General features: G+C 39.2%; 3 protein-coding genes across 3 annotated transcripts in view; 2 read left to right on the top strand and 1 right to left on the bottom strand.

Moving 5' to 3' along the window:
* The window catches only part of MGAT4A (alpha-1,3-mannosyl-glycoprotein 4-beta-N-acetylglucosaminyltransferase A), a 78,285-nt gene extending 67,856 nt beyond the window's left edge, over positions 1-10,429 (top strand). Inside the window, exons 13-16 of the mRNA XM_005486419.2 lie at positions 407-485; positions 2,718-2,784; positions 3,790-3,902; positions 4,067-10,429. Of these exons, the coding sequence (XP_005486476.1) occupies positions 407-485; positions 2,718-2,784; positions 3,790-3,902; positions 4,067-4,093 (286 nt within the window). The 3' untranslated portion in view covers positions 4,094-10,429. The remainder of the gene's footprint in view (positions 1-406; positions 486-2,717; positions 2,785-3,789; positions 3,903-4,066) is intronic.
* On the bottom strand, positions 9,716-14,820 carry UNC50 (unc-50 inner nuclear membrane RNA binding protein). The gene is made up of 6 exons (XM_074535776.1): positions 14,694-14,820; positions 13,701-13,984; positions 12,716-12,836; positions 10,731-10,870; positions 10,553-10,654; positions 9,716-10,027 (listed from the first exon to the last, which is right to left on the bottom strand). The coding sequence occupies exons 2-6, from the start codon at positions 13,978-13,980 to the stop codon at positions 9,891-9,893; spliced, it is 780 nt and encodes a 259-aa protein (XP_074391877.1). The 5' UTR covers positions 13,981-13,984; positions 14,694-14,820; the 3' UTR covers positions 9,716-9,890.
* A 71-nt stretch (positions 14,821-14,891) lies between these two features.
* On the top strand, positions 14,892-17,911 carry COA5 (cytochrome c oxidase assembly factor 5). The gene is made up of 3 exons (XM_005486456.4): positions 14,892-15,024; positions 15,429-15,512; positions 17,558-17,911. The coding sequence occupies exons 1-3, from the start codon at positions 14,923-14,925 to the stop codon at positions 17,597-17,599; spliced, it is 228 nt and encodes a 75-aa protein (XP_005486513.2). The 5' UTR covers positions 14,892-14,922; the 3' UTR covers positions 17,600-17,911.
* The last annotated feature ends 1,107 nt before the right edge of the window (positions 17,912-19,018 follow it).

The following is a 19,018-nucleotide window of genomic DNA, read 5'->3' as shown; positions in this document are numbered from 1 at the left end:
GCAAAATATTGCCTTGGCTAAGTTCCCAGAACTGTTTCAGCAAGGATCTGCAGAGTTCATCCTGTGGGCACAGGGAGAGGCAGAGGGAGGGCAGGGCTCGTGCTTCAGGAGGTGATACCAGTGTGTGCCAGGCAGTTATGAGCACAGCTTTGTGTAATGCACAAATTACACATGATGCAAGCTCCCTTCCTGAGTGAAACACTGCCCAGCTGCCCTTTAGCAACTGAAAACCTTCACCCCTTCCAATTACAGTGATATGTGAAAGCACCTTATCCCAGCTGATGTAGGCTCAGTATAAAAATGTTCATTCTTGTAACATCTGTATGTGACAATTAACATGTCAGACAGTAACACAGCTGATTTGACTGATGTATAACCTGTCTTTTGTTTTCCTTTTCATTTGTAGGTACTTGTTTCACAGTGGCAATCCAGAGCATCCAGGAGACATACTTCTAAACACAACTGTAGAAGTTTTGCCTTTTCAGGTACAAAATTTTTGATTTGTATCTTCTCCATTACAGGATAAAAGCAAAGCCTCTTTATTAACTTTTTTAACAGTGAGGAGACATAAATGCTTCTTTTAACTGTATGAACTTGATGTTCTCATGTTCTTATACTTTTCCTTCTTTTAACTGGATATGTTCACAGAAGACTATTGTAGCTATTCAAATGTTCATTCAGGGTGCAGTCTTATACAAGTGCTGTTGGTAATTTCGAGGTGAACAAGTCATTTTCTTCCAGTTCATTGCTACTATTTCAAACAAAAAAATAAACAGTCTTCCCTCTCCTGTGTATTTTGGGAAATGGGAAACCTAAGTCAATCTACTATTTGACTTAGTAAAAAAGTCTTAGTTCAGGTATTGACACACATCCAAACCCACTAGATACTGAAATATATGGATTCTTACAACAGAATGTGTACCTTTCTCCTGATTTCTGATGTTTCTTCCCCATAAATGAGCCAATTTTACCACAGGAGAGTACTACATTATCTAAAGTGTATTCTTGTTTGAAGTCAGATGGTATGGGTTCTTTTTCTTCTACTAGATACTACAGCTAACTATTTATATCACAAAGACTGAGAGGATTAAGAAGTTACTTCACACAAATTTATTTTATTTAATATTAAAATGAAAAAATATCTCTGCCTTCCCCCATATACCTGGTGTAGGAATCTTGAAATCTAGGCCAAAATTGCTGTAAGTTGAGTATTTTTTTAACTTTCTTTTTATCTATTTTTTAAGTAAGTAATCATGGAGGATTACTCACGTCTCCATTTTCCTAGTCTACCTTCCTCAGAGCAGGCAAAAATAGAAAATTCTTACTATTCCCATCCTTGAAAAGAAAATTGTTAGTTTGGTTCCAATTATAAAATATGCCATGTGGGATATTATAAGATCTGAGGGGTTTGTTTCTCAAGACCTGTGGAAATACATTCAACCACAAAAAACAGCAGCAGCCCTCACTTCATCCAAGCTAAAGATACAAGAATGCACAAGATAAGCAAAAATGTGCAGCAGGCATTTCTTTTTTGGCTTTACTTGGCTGTGGAATGTCCCTCACTGGAGCATCCTTTAAGGAAGTAATGCTACAGGGTTCTATTGCTATTGATGCAATTTGTGGAAAAGGTAAACAGGAAATTCTGCATCTGGCCTGTTCCTAAGCCACTGGTGTCAGAAAATATTGTCAGTAAAATAATGTCAGTTGAGGAGAGCAGCTTCTCAGGGCCCTGTTTCTCCACCCTGGACTTCAGTAGACCTAGAAACTCCTTCAAATATTTTAACCCTGATCTTCCTTTAGTAGAATTCAGGAAAACAAAAAACCCTTAGAAACCAGAGTATCCTCAGCCTGGATTTGTCTGGGATTCAAGCAGCATACTAAAAAACCCCTCAAGACAATCTATTAAAAAAACCTGCCCTGAACACCCCAACAACGACATAGAAAACAAAAACACCTGCCCCCCAAATAAATAACCAAAAACCTTCCCACCACTTTTTCAGCAGCTTTAGTTCCAAATAGGAATTAAAAAAAAAAAAAAAAAGCTGATGAATATAATCTCCATTTTGCCAAACATTTTAAATTAATTCCTGGGAAATTCTTAGAGTGGGTCTTTCAGTATTGGATCATGGTTGTAATTTTCAAGCTGTTTTTCAGGATCGCTTCTACAAAGTTTTTTTGTGCTTATTTAATAAAACCAACTGATTCCCATTCATATAGTGAGGCAGTGATAATTGTGGTGTTTCCCTCACTGGTCTGATGGCTTTCCATCTCACCCAAAGTCTTAGATCAAAAAGTAAACTGTAAGTTTTCATTTGTCCAAGAAAGAAATCTCTTGTTAAGCCATAGAAAAAGAAGACAGGTCCTGCCTTTGCTTGTCTCTTACTGTGTATGCCAGTGTGTGCTAAGTATTCTGTTCACGTGGCAGTTACCATGCGAGTTTCGTGGGGCACTTAGAGAACTTGATTTTTCTCCTTTGAAGCCAAGAATTGCTCAGTTCTGGAACACTGCTGCTCTTTTTTTTCTTTCTTTTTTTTTCTTTTTTTTTTTTTTAATGTTGGCTTCTGTAAGGCTATAAAGAACTATATTCCAGGCTTGTTCTTAATTATTTGGAAAAAATGGGTGCTGAATATATAAGAAGAGTGCACACACACATTTGTCTTTCTCTGGCAAAGTCATATGTCAAAATAAATGATCTCATTTGTGCTTTGTTGTTCTAGAGTGAAGAACTGGTGTTAAGCAAAGAAACCAAAGACAAACGCTTAGAGGATGGTTACTTCAGGATAGGTATGTAACAGTAGAAAAAAAAGTGTATTCTTACTATTGCAACTCTCATAGACATCTTTATTAAAAACCAAAACAAACCTAAACCTGAGTTTTTATGATTCATTTTTGGGTATATCACCCCATAGGCTTTACTTAATGTTGTGTCCAGTAATTATTTTCAAAGACTTAGGCACTGAACAGAGATCTCTTGTGACTCTTAGCTGTAGTGCAGCTACATCCAACTTTTCTGCCAGGACTGATCACCTGGATTATAACAGAGGCCTTTCCAGGTTTTGTAAGATCACCTCCTCTGTCCTGTGACTGCACAAGTGCTTTTTTGAGTTGTGTGCTTGGCCTGGATTTGAACCCACCCTATAGACAATCAGCTGTCTCATCACAGGATGAAATTGGCATTTCAACAGCCAAGAGGCTGTTGGGGAAGGTGCTTGGAATCATGTTGTCAAGGAAGAGAAATTTTACATATGGATTTTAATTAGTTGCTGGACACAGTTTGGGCAATCCTGTTATACCTTTTTTTGTCATAATAAATTTTAGTTGTCTATATGGCTTAACTGTAAAGTCTAACTGGGCTTTTAAATTGAATTCTTACTCATCCTAATATAATTGAAGATGCTTTAAATAGGAATATGTTATGCATGAATGATATCCCTTGTCCTTAATCCTATTTGAAAACACATAAGCCAAAGGCATCACATTAGTTCTGTGATATTAAATGAGTACCTGTGCCAAAATCTTCACAGAGTTTCAGGTGTTAATGCCTTTAGACAGTTTCAAAGCTTTTATTCTTATGTGCAATCCTGTGCGTGCTGATGATGTGCCCTGTGTTGTTTGCTGCTGCAAAACTGGATCTGATGTCAAAATCACTCACTGCCTTTTATTTTGGGAATGATACTGGTTTCACTGTGGTTCTGTCACAATGATACTGTGAATTGTGATACTGCAGATACATTTTCTGGATTTTGTACTTCAGTTTATTGAATAGGACTCAATTATGTACTCTTGCAGGGAAGTTTGAAAATGGTGTAGCTGAAGGAACAGTTGACCCCAGCCTAAATCCTATTTCATCATTCCGGCTTTCAGTGATACAAAATTCAGCCGTTTGGGCAATTCTGAATGAGGTAAGAGATGGTAGAACATTGAAAAACATAACTGGTGAATGGGAGATTTCTTCATTCTGTTTGGAAGCTCAGACTTGTGGCTAACACTAAAAATAGTTACCTCTTATTACTGAGAAATGTAATACACTAAACCATGACTTATTTCTTCTGATTCTCTATTTCAGATTCATATTAAAAAGATTACAAACTGATCATGGAAATGTGCTTTAGAGGAAAAAGAAAGAATTCTTGAAAATTCTTCCTATAAAATCTGACATCCTTAGCAAGTCACAAATTGAAAATACTGAGCATGCACCTTATTCCAAATGTCATTCTTTTTCACTTGAACTCTACCTCTTGTGAAATCTACTGTAGATGAGAAGATTGTATTTACCCCTTCTTATCTGATCCATCCAGAAACTGATGCTCCACACTGATAACGCTCGTCTGAGGCCCAGGTTGTCCTCCACTGTAATGTGACTTTACCATCTTATGGTTGCAGAACCCTGCTACGCTTAACCTGTACTATTTTGATAGTATAGTAATATAGAGTTGTACATATTGTTACATTCCTTGAAGAAAAAAAAAATATAATTATTGTTAAATAAGTTTTATGAAGGGGGTACTTTCGGAATTCCATTTATTTTCTATAACAAGAACCCTCTTTTATAGACTTGTCAGGGATATATATTAAAAATGCTAGGGATATTTAATTTATTAAAATAATTTGAAAAGTACATATTTTTATGCAGTAAAATTTTAAATTGATATAGTTTTTTTATGAATTCTCTAGTTTAAGTTATCTTTCTACATTTTTCTTTGGAGATGCAAACATAAATTAATACCATATTTCAAATATACTGCCATGTTTAAAAAAAAACAAGATTAAGTTTCTAAATTATGTAGTTTTATACACAGAATCTGAATAATGTTCAGAGGCATAAACAGAGTTCTGAAGAGCATTATTCTTTGGGGCTATGAAATTCCACTATGTACAGTTTGTAGCCACATAAAAAGCATGTTGAAATGTCTTGTTTCATATTATGTACTAAATCTGCGGTAATTTTAGATTTAATCCATTGCATTTTAGAAGAATTTTTTTTTTACTCCAAACCAGTTCTTTCTAAAAATATTTGTAAACATTTCCTAGGCTGAACAAATTCATTTTCTGTACTGAAGAAAATCATTCTCCAGTTTTGCTTTGGAGTGACAAGAGGTTACCTCTTATCAAAAGAATGAACAGTAGATACATTTGATTTACAAAGGTCTCCTTTTAAAAAGTTCTGTTATTGCAGCATTTATTTTGGATACATTAGTGAGTAGTTACAGTTTATTTTCTTCCTTTCTTTAAGATCAAGGTCTTAGTTTGACTCCTTTATGGATCAGTGTGGTAACCCACACCAACTTTATAGTAGGAACTGAATTTGGCCTCAAGTTAGTAGCCTGCCTGTTTGTGTCAAGGGAAACAACAGTGATGTTAAATGAATCAGAAATTTGGCCAGGAACAGAACGTGGTCTGGATTACAATCAGAGTGGAACTGTTGCAGTACTAATGCTGCTGCTTTTCTTAAGAGTCCTTCTGCTTAGGTGCTTATGTGTAAGGACTCAGGCATGGGAAGATTTCAGTTAGTCAGAAATGGCCAGGAAAAAGAGAGGCAGGAATTTCTCCCTTTTAATAGGAATGAAGTGCCTGATTGACATTGGAGGGAGGCATCCATACTGGCTTGGGTATTGTCAGTTGTGCTGTGAACCAGTCTCCTGGAACTGACATCTCAAAAGCTGGCCAGCTTTCCCTCTGGAAAAAAACACACTCTACTACCCCCAACACAGAATCATACAATCACTTAAGTTGGAAAAGACCTTTATTGTCTTTGTGATCAGGGCACAGATGCACAAAACCTGTTGCAGGTTCCCTGATCTAGAGCAGGGGTCTTGAATTTGTACTTCCCTATTAAGATTCAGCTGATAGATTTGGGCTCCCTTTCACGATAGGCTTGTAAGGAGCAGGAGCCTAAAGCTGCCTTGCTAGCACTGCAAGCACCACTGGATTATAGTGTCAACCTGTCTTCTCTTCTGCCTTGTTGGAGAATTGTGCCATAGCTTTGACAATTCAGCAATATTCAAGTTGAAGAACTTAACTACTTCTACAGACTGTTGTCATTTTGGTTTAGCTACGTTGCCTGGGGACACAGGGAAGACAAGATCGGTACACAGAGCAAGACCTTCTGTTTAGACTGACTGGTGTAAGTTCAAGAAAAATTAGATACCAAGGGGACCTTGCTTACTTTTCCTGATTGCATCAGGTGATGTAAATAAAATGTTACTTGGAAAGCTTGTATTGCCCATAGATGCTGTGAGCATAAGCTAAACACTGGTCACATAAATGGAGTTTATTCTTGGATTTGGGAATGTGGGTGACTGGGTTCTGAATCCCGTGTGACTCTGGCCTATTGTGGTGCTACAGCCCCGTTTGTTTCCTGTGTAATGCCCTGCCATCAAATTACCAACATGCAACAGCTTTTTTTTTAATCACACATCAGCTAGCAAAGGTCTGAGAAAGTGTTTATGTTTTCTTCTCAGCTGTCTGTGAATGAATGATGCAAGTTATTTAAACTAGGGTTATTTTTTACAATCCAGACTGCAGAAATACATTAGATATTGCAGTTTCTGAATATAATTAGTTTTGTTGACAGTGACCTTTTCCATTTTTTCCATGAGTCTGGAAGTTTACTGGTACTATTTATGTAAGAAACCTGTGTGCTTATTCTAAAAGCATCACTGTTCCTGACATTTCACAGCAGTCAAGATGAATCACTGCTAATATACTTAAATACACAGAACCCGTTCTACATTGATTGCAAGACTGGTTAGTAGTAGATTTAGTTTTCAAAAATGTTGAGAAGAAATTTGTCCAAGACAGCAAATTAAACTAGTGTGTGGTAAAATGTGGGTTGCTTTCTAAAGACTGATGCATTTTTATTGCATTGTAGTAGCAAGAGTTGAAAATACTCTGGGCTGCTTCAATGCTTTCAGTGTTCCTGAGCTTATAGGCTCTCTAGAGAAATGTGCCACATTATCAAATACAAAATGTGCCACATTATCAATACAAATTATATTTCATAGATCCAGGTAAATTCAGAGCTGATGTAATCAGGTAGATTATTTCTGCAGACAGCTATTTTCGGCTTTGTACTTTTAAATTTCAAATCAGGCTAAAGTGGTGCAAGACTCCTTCCTGGAAGTATGGTGAAGTAAAAACACCTGGGCTGTTTGGCTCATCAGCCTTTAGCTTGGGTCCTGTTTGTGACTGGGTCTGCACCAGTGGGCAGGTGTTTCCTGCACATCTCCGTTGTAAGGGACACTATTATCACAGGAGATCTTAAACAGCATCTTAAACCTATTACCTGTTTTGAGGGAGTTTTTCCCTAAATGTATTCAATTTCAAGTTACTTTTGTTGTCACCGTAAAAATCCCCTTGAGGCCGCTTAATCTTAGAGTTATCCAATAATGGAAAGTGTTTGAAAAAAAACTGCACTATCCTATACTCCTGTTAGCTCCTCCTGATGCTGTTAAAGCTCCAGAAAAGCAAACTTTTGTGAAACCAAAGGCATAGCCAGAAACCTTCATTACCTGGGCAAATGAACTTCTTACACTGGATTCCAAACAGACTGACTGATATGAACATTTGCTTTTTTGAGCTGATCAGGATTGCTTGGGACCAAGAAAACACAAGACTGCCAGTATAATCTTGCTTTGCTTATTCAGTGGGTCATGCTACTGAACACTTTGTAAATAATGTGAACAGGATGTGATAATTAGAGTGTTTCTAAAGCTCTGTATAAGGCTTTGAGCTTTTGCAGGCATCTCAATCGTGTGTTTTCACTGATGGAAAAAATTCCTATGGATATTTTTTTTTGGTACTAAAAAGATGGATTAGAAAAATTCAGATAGATGTGATTCATGGACCAAGAAAAGACTGGAGTCTCCTGTTGTCTGCTATCACTGCTTGTCTAACTGTTTCAAAGCAGTTTTAAAATACCTTGAGTCAGTTTAGAGCAAAGCAATTTATACTTTGCCTGTGTGAAACACAGTTCCTTGAATGAGCTGAAGTGTGATTAGTCTTTGGAAAAATTTGGAAACTGTGTACCAGTTTTGGGGTTTTTGTTCCCAGATATATTATAATTTCAGTAATCTCTGTATTTTGTTGAAAGTACTTGCTCCAGATGAAGTATCATAGTAGTTTGTAGTTTGCCTCCAACTTGGAAAGTATTATTTTAGTGTCATAGGGGAAAAGAAAAATGAAATCCTCTCAAGCCTTGCTCCCCTAAAATATATGAACCCAAGGTTCTACATTTGTTCTTACCAGGAAGGATGTATTCTGAAAAAGCTAGAACAAGTAACTCTAGCTAGAAAGGGGGGAAAAAACAAAGTCTTTGTGTTTTTAAATCATCTTTACAATCACCAGCATAAGGCTGAAAAGCTATTAAACAACTGGTGTTTTCAGGCTGACGTTGATTGCTGATGTACAACACACAGCCCATGGAGACCTGGTGAATTATTCCTGAGTGTCACCTTTCTGACCTTAGTGGTCTCTAAAGGGTTTTGCTAAATTCTGCTGTAAACAGTGAACTGCTGGAAGTTGAAGTTGCTTTATTTTGAGAATGAGGAAGCATTGTTTCAAGGGGAAAGCCATTAATATCTCTAAAGGGAAGGTACACAGGCCCTGAGTCCTTCAATGGTATTGCACCATGGGGCACTAAATATGAAGTGTTTTTACTGTTGAAGTGGATGATCAGTGATGCTTGAATTCCTGTTAGGGAAAAGGTGTACAGTTAGGCTGCAGCTGCCTGCAGGACAGGAGCTTGTGCTGTTAGCCAGGAAGGGAGCAGATCCCGACTGGAATCCTTCACCTTCCATGGATCAGCAGTTCACTGCTTTCCTTGTTTAAAGGAGAACATTGCTCAGCATCTGCTGAGAGGGAAACATGAATCTCTTCAAGCCTTAACAGTGGCTGAAACACACAGTACTGTAAGATGCACTGCCAGCATATTTGGTATTTTAAGATAAATTATAGTTTTTCCTTAGAAATCAAATTCTAGTATTGAAATTGTCTTACTGTAACCGGTTTACTCTTGTGTTGTTTTGGAACCTGAATCCCAGTGCTCATGTTTCATGCTGAACACTGCATTGAAAAGCAGTCATTTTCACTTTCCATAAGGTATTGTTTGTGATGGTCAGTTTCTACTTCTGCCTTGTGGACTTCACAGCTGCAGGCATTGCCATGAGCCCACCCCTGTAGCCAAACCAACTTGTACTTTCCTTCCATGATCATTGATTGACCTGCCACTCAGAATGGTGGATGTAGTAATACCCATTGGACTGCTAGAGATTGGGTTTAAAACTTGCTGCTATCTTTGGAAACCTGATATGGGTCATGTTAATTGTGCCTTTCATCACTGTTTCTTCTGTGTGCCAGAATTGTCCATGCATATTTGAAGTAGTCACTGAAGTAAATCTGTTCTCACAATCTCTCATACAAGGAGAGGACAGATCTGTATCTTGAGACAGTTGTTGCTTTACCATCGCAACACTATCGATCTGTACTTTCACACAGTCCCAAGGCAAGGTATTCCAATATTACTCTTCAATAAAACTGCTTTTTGGTGTCACTTAAACCCCTCATAATGTAGAGCTTATGCCAGTATGTGCATAGTATCTGCAGTAAGAGTTATGCTACATAGACTTGTTGCAGTTAAATTTAAGCTACAGAAATGTACAAGTAACTTGTTTTTAGGAATGTACTGCGAAAGTATTTGAACAAAATTGCTAACATGTTTACTGTTGTAAATATTTTAATAAAAAAAGGACACTTCAAACTTTTTTACACAATTATCTACAATAAAGAGAAATTTACAACCATTTACATACAAAATGTTCTTAATTTTTTCTTTACTGTCAAAATGGCTAAGGTAGAAACAAAATAAACATTAGATACATGAAGTCTTGGTTTTATTTCACTCTGTATTTATAAAAGGAACAAAGCATCTTGGTGAAGTTCCATCCACATGCTAATGAGATCAAATAGAGCATGATGAGAAGTGCAAATGGATACAAAAGAATAGCTGTGTTCTTCAAAAAGGGCAATGCTGAAACAGAAGCAATATTGAAGCAAGTATAAAGCAGTGCTCTTTGATAAAAGTGCTTCATGTAAAGTAGCCTTGGGGCAAGGTAGCAATAAAAACAGTTCTACTCTGCTGTCCTCCTCAGACATCTCTGCCCTGCTAGCCCTACAGTTATCTCAAAATGCCTTGGGGAACTGTTTTACCTAAAACTATGGTCTTAAACTCATTACTGAATTTTTATCTAATGCAAACATCTTCAAGTGGATTTACAGAGGAAATCCAAGAAAAATAAGTTATGGTGCTACAGGACTAATACAGGAAGGGAATTTGGTGAGGTGGAGAATATAAATTCTTTGGTTAAGATGTCCATCCAGCTGAAAACATGGATTGGTACATTTCTATCCTACTTCATTTACCACAAAGAAAGAGTTACTTCAAAATGCAGCTAAGCCTCTGCTTTATAAATAATATGCTAAGATGAAATTAATAGCCTGAAAACATGCTCTTCTTTCTAATCAAACAAATAGAGAAGAAGTTGATGTTACTCACCACTGTATCCTAGGAATGTCACGTAGATGTAATAACCAATTGCAATCAGCCATAATGTATTCCCAACAAAATACCCAATGACAGAATCAGATATGATGACATCTGCAAGAGATAACTGCTTTCAGCTGTTTTGATAGTGCACCATTTTGAAGCAGAGAGATCAAAGTATTCTACTTACAGTTGATGAAGAACAGCTGGATAAAATGCAGAATGACTAGAAGAGGGTAGAAAGCATTCAGATGTACATCAAAGGCATATCCCCACTCCACATCATAATCTCTGTTCTGCTGCTTCACTAAGTACTTATTTGAAATGAACCTACATGAAAAGATATTTGAGACTGTTGTTAATATGAATCTATAAAGCTGACTGACAAAACATAGGTTTGATGTAGTAAGTCATATGTGATCCCAGTGCTCCACCATAAAGTTTCTGCTATCTGGGAATAAAAACGTGCAAGAATCATGCAGACCAAACTATTGTTAAATGGTTTTGTTAAAACTGCCATCACATCCCTTGCATGCTACAGGCAGCTGAAATACCCCGCAGGTAATACAGAAACAAAACCTCTTTATAAAGAAGGGATCAGTGCTACAATTTATCAGTCACAAGCTGCCACTTCTCTCTGTACACACCAGGAGATGACTTCAGTGAAGTGCTCTTACAGGATCAGCCCACCTCACATAGAGATGGTTTATTTGATCTCTACAGAACTGATGCACTGCAAGGACAGGAGGAGGGCAAGAGAGTGCTCATAACATGTGCTTATCATTACTGAAAAGATGTGCAAATGCAATGTGCACTGCCCGGTATTACAGGCTACCAAATGAGCCTCAAGGCTCTTTCCTTCAGCTTAAGTTCTGCTGACATCAAAATATTTATCCCTTACAGAGGAGGAACAAGAAGTCAATACATGCTCAGAAATAAGAGACCAGATTTTTCATGGAAGCTTCCTCTAAACTACTCTTTGTGCCAAGGGTAGGGATGCAAAGAGGCAGAGCCTGGGTGCAAGGTGAGGAGAGGTGGGACAAGAAGGAGTTCAGACTGATTAGGAATGGGGGATGCTTTTGGGAAAAAAGGTGAGCTTGGACTGGAAGAAGGGACTTGAACCAAACTCGGGCCAGGTGACTGGTATTGAGGCCTGCAGGAAGCTGACTAAAAGAGCAAAAAATAGCAGATCCTGAAGTCTTCCTGGCTTAAGAGATTGCATCCTGAAGCACAAATTGCTGGAGGATGGGGGCAGGGAGCAGTACTATTAGCTCTTCCCCAAGCAATTTATGGCTTGCTGTCCCAGACAGGAGCATAGGTCAAGTGGACCTTTCCTCTATCAGCTACGTTTCTTTTATGTACATCATTCTCAGTTTTGCAATTATAAGCAGGAGTTCCTGAGGCCACTGTCAGGTTTCATCCCTTTTCCAATCACCATCACTTTAAGACGTCAACTCCATCCCTAAAAACTCTTACATGCCCTTGCTTTCTTAAGTTCCTTGTAAAATAAAAATTCTTTTTTTGGTGCCCTCCCCTTGCTGCAGCCCAGAAACAGTGGCTTCCTGTAGTTTCATGGTTCCCTCACTGCTGCAGGACCCATCTATGGTGCTGATTAGGCCTGGATTGTAAAATGACCTGCTCCTGCCTCTCTACTTCTGCAAGTCTCTGGGCAGGAGAGGATAAAACTGGCAGCACCAACAAAGCAAAAAGGTGCCAAGCACAAGAACAGATGGGGCTGTAGCTACAATCTTCAGCAAAAAGCACGGGCCAAGTGTATATGGCCCTGCTTAAACAGAATCATCCTCAGGCTCACACTACTTGACTTCTTCATTCGTTATTTTGATTGAACAGCTTTTTCTTTTTTTAATCACCTTTTTTTTTTAAATTTGGCATTACTGCTGAACATTAACCAGCTCAAGATGAAAGAAACAAAAGCTGGAATGGTAATCAAAATACAGGCCTTCTGACCATTTAATCTTGTAGGAAATAGTAAAGAAAGAGATATGTTCTTTTTTAAGGCATCATTTTGAAACAATTACGACCAACAGCATAAAACCTATATTCAATACTTTAGTGTAAGTTTACCCAAAACAAAGAACGTAGTGTCTCACAAACAGCAGAGGACTCTGTGTCTGAACAGCAATAGTGAACTTGGCTGCAGAAATCACTACTTACCACATCAGAGTTGCAATCAGGAGCCCCACGCCCACGCAGTCTATGAATACAACCCAAAGTAGCAGTTTTATTGTTTCAAAAAACCCCATGTCCAACACAAATCCAAATCCTACAGTAGACACTGAAAGCAGAGAAAGATCATTAAAGTCAGCTGTAGAAATGAAAGCATGAGATCTTAAACTGATGGATTTTTTACTGTATCCTCTTATGAAATCTCCAGTTTCCTTTTTATTTTTCTCCCAATATTTTAAGTCCAACAGCTCAGGGGTTTTTTTCCACAAAAAAAAATATATATATAATGCAGTTTATTCATAATATGAACACTCATCTCTACTTGGGTCCAATTGTAATGCTCCATCCAGACTATTTAAAAAAAAAAAATCAGACAATGCTACAATAGGACCGTCTTTATTTTATAAAAGCTCCTTGTTAACCCAAACAACATGTGTAATTCTATCTCAGTAGAGAGTTTTTCTATTAAGAACAGGAATACACTATAGAAGGCAACTGAGACAATACTGAACTTGCAGTTCAGTCATTTATATTAGCCACTTTGTTATAGTTTAATTCTGCAATATACAGAATCTCACCAGGGCTTTTATGGTAAAAACAATGTTTTATCCATAATATTCAGGTAAACCAAATATTCAGTATTTTTAAACAAAAACATTGCTGTGTGGCATAGGGTTTTCTTACTGTCTGTAAAGTTACAGTGAACTATGCAGTTCAAAATGCAACAGAAAATGAGTTGCAATGGAGAGATCAATTCAAGACCACAGAGTACTACTTAAGCCTACTCTGGTTTCTACTTCCCACTTTAACTTCAAAAAGGCGAGTCCTTTTTCTTCTGTTCTACTTTGATTAAAAGATCATCCATACAGATTGGTCCTTTTGTGTGTGTGTGTGTGTTATTAGAAGGAAAATAAACGTTTATCCCTAAACTTTCCCTCCCTCTTCCTTATACTGTCTGTTCTACCGCACTCACCACAGAGCCAGATACTGAGCAGCACAAGGAAAGCAGGATCATCTCTTGCCCATTGGTCCTTTGTCTGTTTTCTGTAGTGAAAGTTCCTGTAAACCCTCTGTGGTGAAGTGAACAGGTAAAGCATCTGCCAAAGCGCAAACTCGAAGTCCATCTGTCGGAAGTGGAAGAGCCTCCGCAGGTACTTGTAGCGTTTTGCTCCGGCCGTGTGCCTCGCAGCATCTCTGCGGCTCAGCACACCATTGCCCTGGCTCCCAGAATTAACCAGCGTGGTTGGCAGCATCTTGCTAAAGAAAGAATTTCAAAAGATGTGTTTGATTTTGCCCACAATACAGGGTACAAATAAAATAACGCGATGCAGGCCACGGCTGCAATGCTGAAGTGACTAAAACTGAGCACAGGCATAAACAATGACATTGGTTGGAGCAGGTCCAGAGGAGGCCATGGAGTTAGTTGGTAAGAGAGCTGGAGAACCTCCCTTATGAAGACAGACCGAGAAAGTTGGGGCAGTTCAGCGTGAAGAAGGTTGTGTGGAGACCTCCTAGCACCTCCCAATATCTGAAGGGGCAAAACAGGGAAGCTGGGACACTTCACCAGGAACTGCAGTGACAGGACAAGGAGTAACAGGCACAAACTGAAACAGCGGAAGTTTAGGTGAGATACAAGGAAGAAATTCTTTACTATGGAGGGGATGAGGCACTGGCACAGACTGCCCATGGAGGTTGTGGACGCCCAACCCTGGCAGCGTTCAAAGCCAGGCTGGATGGGGCTTAGAACAACCTGGTCTAGCGGGAGATATCCCTACCCACGGCGGGGGTCGGAACCATATGATCTTCACGGTCTTTTCCAGCCCTTACAGGGTACGATTCCATGGCACAGGAGCGGCCCGGCCGCCGCTGCTGACGAACACCCGCCCCCCCTCAGCGGGGCCCGCGCTCAGCTCCGGGCCGGGCAGCGCCGCGCCCCCCTTGTCCCGCCCCGCGCCGAGGGTCTCACCTGCTGCCCCGGCCCGCGGCGCGACCCCCGCCCCGCCCGGCACCGCCACCGCGGCCGCCTCCCGCAGCCTTCCGGCACCGTCCGCGGCGCAGGCGCTCGGGATCCTTCCCGGAGCCGCCCCGTCCCTTCCTGCCCCCGCCGGAAGCGGCCGCAGCGCCCGGGATGGCGGCGGCGGTCGGCGGTGGCCGCGGCGCGGGTGGCAGCGGGGCGTAGCGCCGGGCTCGCCGCCATGCCCAAGTACTACGAGGATAAGGAGGAGGACGGGCGCGCCTGCAGCGGCGTGAGGGAGGACCTGCGGCAGTGCCTGCTGGAGAGCCCCTGCGTCCTGCAGGTGAGCGCCGCTGCCCTTCCGGGCCAGAGACCCGCAGGTCGCCCTTCTTGGGCTTCTTGCCTCTTGTTCGTAGCAGTTTAGGGAGTTACAGCTCCAGAGGAGAGCACAGGTCACCGTACCGAAACGAAATCCCCAGTGAACTTGTCTGAAGTTGGAAGTAAATGATCCTCAAAGTCCCTTTCTAACCCGTGTTACTCAGTCGGCCAGAGCGTGGTGCTAATAACGTGGTCATGGGTCCGGTCCCGTATTGGCCTTCCCTTAAGAGTTGGGCTGGATGGTCCTTGTGGGTGCTTTCCAACTCAAAATATTCGGTGGTTCTCTTCTATGATTCTGTCAAGTGTTTTGATGTCTCTTAGATGAGCTATAGAAATCAAATTTTTAATCTTTCTTTTTTCATCCACTAGGAGAACAAAAGCCCTAAACAATGCTTGAGGGAAGGACACTGTAGGAGTTTGCAAGTGACATTCTTTGCATGCAAAAGATCAATGGTAAGTGCGGTGTGTCTTCTGCTACTGGCCTGGGCGTTTCCCGTCCTTTTCTCTCTCTTTTTAAGAAAACACATTATTTCAGTAAGGTGGATGTCATTAAGCAGGCTCTTGCCTTTGAATCCTGATTAAACTATGGATGTTGTACTCAGTTCTCATGAAGAAGAAGCTGTAGAGTAGGAAAAACTGGAAAAACCATTTTTAAATTAGGTTAGGCTTGGAATGTCACGGGTAGTAATGTAGGTATTTTCACTATTGTTTTTAGTAAAGTTTTGGGTTAAAAATTAGTAGATCAGGAAATTGTAAGATAAAATATTATCAAGCTGTCTTTTGCCTGTAAGATCATTGTAAAAAATTATATAGAGAACATTTAAATGAAGTGAAGTAAGACTTTCACTGTTAAAGCAGGATCTTGCATTGAATTCTTGATGAGTCATTAGTTTCCTTGGAATACTAGAATTCATGATAAATAAGTTTGGTTTTTAATATAATTAACTGTCCCATATGGAAGTGACAAGTCATTTTTTCAAATGTAATTAGATAAAGTTTTCCATGTTTTGGTAGGAGTACCTTGTCCATAATTTTTTGCTTGTGTTTCCATAACATTTAAAACATATTAAAGATGTGGTAAAGATGGTATTAAAACTTTCCAAACAGGAGAAGTGCAGGCCTTATTTTTATCTGATAAAGAGTGTACAGCTGAAATGGTATTTTAATTTTTTCTTCCATTTTGTATTTGTTGTGGCAGCTTTTTGTGCCTCTTCTGTATGAACTGTATTAATCCATAAAGTGACAAATTATTATTTCTGTGTATGAGAGGATGTTGTATATCGGAAGTTTGAAATGCCTATATAAAACTGCAGTAGCAGCATATGTGTCTCTATTTTTTTTCTGTCTGTGGATTGTTAAGGGAGCCTGATGAAACTTAAGTTTCTAGCTAAATGCCTCCAGTCATGCAGGAAGAGGCTCGGCACTTAAATGATTTTATTTAACTCTCCTGAATTTAATGCTGATGAGTGAAGTTTTTCTTGTCCGGTTAATTCTTTAAATTTCGATAATCATGCTCAGGCAAACTTGTTATTTGTTGTAATAATGAAACTTAAAGAGGGTCCAAAACCAAGTTAGACACTAAATACAGATATAGTTTGCAGTATGCTGAAATCATCAGGGGTTTTGCATCAATGCTGTTTTCTTTTCAAGGAAACAGAAAGTCTTATCAGAGATGTTGAAGTAGGGCCAAGGTTTAAAGTGAAAGCTGTTTGGTTACTGGACAAGCTGTGTCATTGTGACTCTAGCTCTTTACAAATTTTGCTGCTGCCCTGAATTCTGGGAGAAGGTTAGTTAATGGTGGTGAAAGAAACCTCCTCAGTCTAATATCAGAATATGGCTGAGTTGCAGTCTGTCACTGCCATCTTTGAGACTGGCTAAGTTCAGAATAATTCTCCCAAATCAAACTATGTTTTTCTGCTGCATTGGGAAAGAACTTGCAGTTTAGCTTCTCTAAGTGCTGCACTGTGGCTTTTATTTTAGCTTTACCATCTTCTTTAGCCTGTCATTAAATGCTTTTTCTGTAATTGCCAAGAACAAACTTGCAGATTTTACAAGCTGAATATTGTTTCTATTTTTACTGGTTTATGTCTAGTTTTTTTCCAGAAACTTAGTGTATTTAAGTTATCCCTCTCCTCACAGACATTTGTATGACTCCTACTTCAGCCAGCTCTGAGTTTTCCTCCTCCAGTTTATCAGTTATGTTTGCAAAATCGATCTAAGAAGATTTACTCTACCTTGTTTTTCATGAGTTCCTTGCCATCCTACTATGCTGTTCTATCATTTATGTTGTTTATTTCAGAACACATAGGGCAATTAGCCCATAATTTTAGTTTTGTGTGAAGTTTAAGATCACGTAATGCCTCTTTCGTTGAAATGTCCCGTGGATTGTTGGCTACATCACTGGTTTTCTTCTGCTTTGTTCTGGCCTTTGCTTTGATGTTAAAAAGTGCCAAGGTAGCACAAACACTCTATAATGATATATTGTCTTCAATTTTCAGTTGGATACCAGAGCAAGATTCAGAGGAAGGAAGGGATACTGAAGTCCTCGTCAAGAGATCTTGCCATGGAAATTTGGGGTTCATCAGCACTCTACACAAAACAGAGACTAAAATAAGAAGACGGTACCTGCTGCATCCTTTCATGCAGTGTTTTCATGGAAGGTATCTACTCCTGAGTATTCCAACAGATTGACCTGGATGTGCATTTAAATGTTAAAAAGAAGGCAAGCATAAAGCTACAAGTTCTGGCCAAAATGAGTACCTGTCATGTACTTGCAATAAAAATGTGAAATCCAGAACAAGCTGCAGAAGTTGTAATTCTGTTTTGAAGTAAAGTTGTCATTTGTGACTCTACTGTAAATTCTGATAATCTTTTACTATTAGAAATAATACAAGGTGTGGAACAACACTTGATGTGTTGAGGAAGAGTTTCCTTAGTAGATGAGTATCTCAGAGGGTTTCTCAGAATAGAACTATTTTCAGAGATGAGGAATTGACCAAGGTTGTAAAATGTGTGTGCAAGGTGCTTCCTCTCCAGTAAATTTGCTACCCAATAAACATATAATAGATGGGAGTGGTGCTATTTTTCAGTCCCACACTGCTAAGGAAGTGGGATTTATGGGAGCAAGAAGCATTAAATAGTGCTTAAACCATGACTGTGGTAAATGCTAACTGGTTCTGTATAAGACCTGCTTTTCCAGAGGAACATTTCCTTTTTCTTCCTTCAGTGTCCCCACCTCTTTAAGTGTCAAACCTTTAAGAAATAAATGGTGTTGTAACTCTTACATGTGGAAACTCAAGTCAGACTAGCTGATTAGAAGTGAGATGAGGAAATAGTGAGAGGGGAGAGAGCCATAGTAAATTCTTTTCTTGGCTGAATTTATAGCCAAGTGTCTGATACACGTTCAGTCTGAACAGATGTATGCAATGGTTTTTGTTTCTAAAACTGATGACTTCAGTGAATGAGCACATGTTGACTATTTAATTTTGTCTGTCTTAAGCAACTGTTCTGTAATGAGTCAGAGAATGTTTGTATTCCTTGTGTGTGTAGGACTTTATTTTTGCCACCTAAATTAACTCTGATTTCACATTTCTGTGTTCTGTTGATCATGTGGAAGCTAGTTCATTTGTTCAAGTGCTGTAAGCATCCTTTGTTTTCCACAGCCTACTTACCATATTAGCTTTATATGTACACTAAAATGATAATTTATGTCTATAAGAGTATTTTTATCTTAACACACTACTTCCAAAGTATTACTCACAAGCCTTTTCCATGGGGAAAAACATAAAAAAGGTACTAAAATAAATATAAAGCCAGATGGCAGGTATTGAAATGTCAGTTAGAGAGAGGAGTGGGAATGGTATGTGAGTTTGGTAGTCAGGGACTCTTTCATGGTGTGCCCTAATGCATGGGTTTGTAGGTTGATTGTTCAAGTGATCTTTGTTCCTTTCTCAGCCATA

This window comes from Zonotrichia albicollis, chromosome 2 (assembly GCF_047830755.1).
Source record: "Zonotrichia albicollis isolate bZonAlb1 chromosome 2, bZonAlb1.hap1, whole genome shotgun sequence".
Taxonomy (NCBI): Eukaryota; Metazoa; Chordata; class Aves; order Passeriformes; family Passerellidae; genus Zonotrichia; species Zonotrichia albicollis.
Note: the sequence above shows the minus strand (reverse complement) of the source record. Positions and strands in the feature narration are given on the sequence as shown.

Excerpts from the sequence above, each read along its gene's own strand:
- UNC50 (XM_074535776.1), bottom strand. The coding sequence starts at position 13,980 with ATGCTGCCAACCACGCTGGTTAATTCTGGGAGCCAGGGCAATGGTGTG. Across the intron at positions 10,655-10,730 it reads CCAGCTGTTCTTCATCAACT|ATGTCATCATATCTGATTCT; the intron begins GTAAGTAGAATA and ends TATCTCTTGCAG. Across the intron at positions 10,028-10,552 it reads GACATTCCTAGGATACAGTG|CATTGCCCTTTTTGAAGAAC; the intron begins GTGAGTAACATC and ends CTTCTGTTTCAG.
- COA5 (XM_005486456.4), top strand. The coding sequence starts at position 14,923 with ATGCCCAAGTACTACGAGGATAAGGAGGAGGACGGGCGCGCCTGCAGC. Across the intron at positions 15,025-15,428 it reads AGAGCCCCTGCGTCCTGCAG|GAGAACAAAAGCCCTAAACA; the intron begins GTGAGCGCCGCT and ends TTCATCCACTAG. Across the intron at positions 15,513-17,557 it reads TTGCATGCAAAAGATCAATG|TTGGATACCAGAGCAAGATT; the intron begins GTAAGTGCGGTG and ends TTCAATTTTCAG.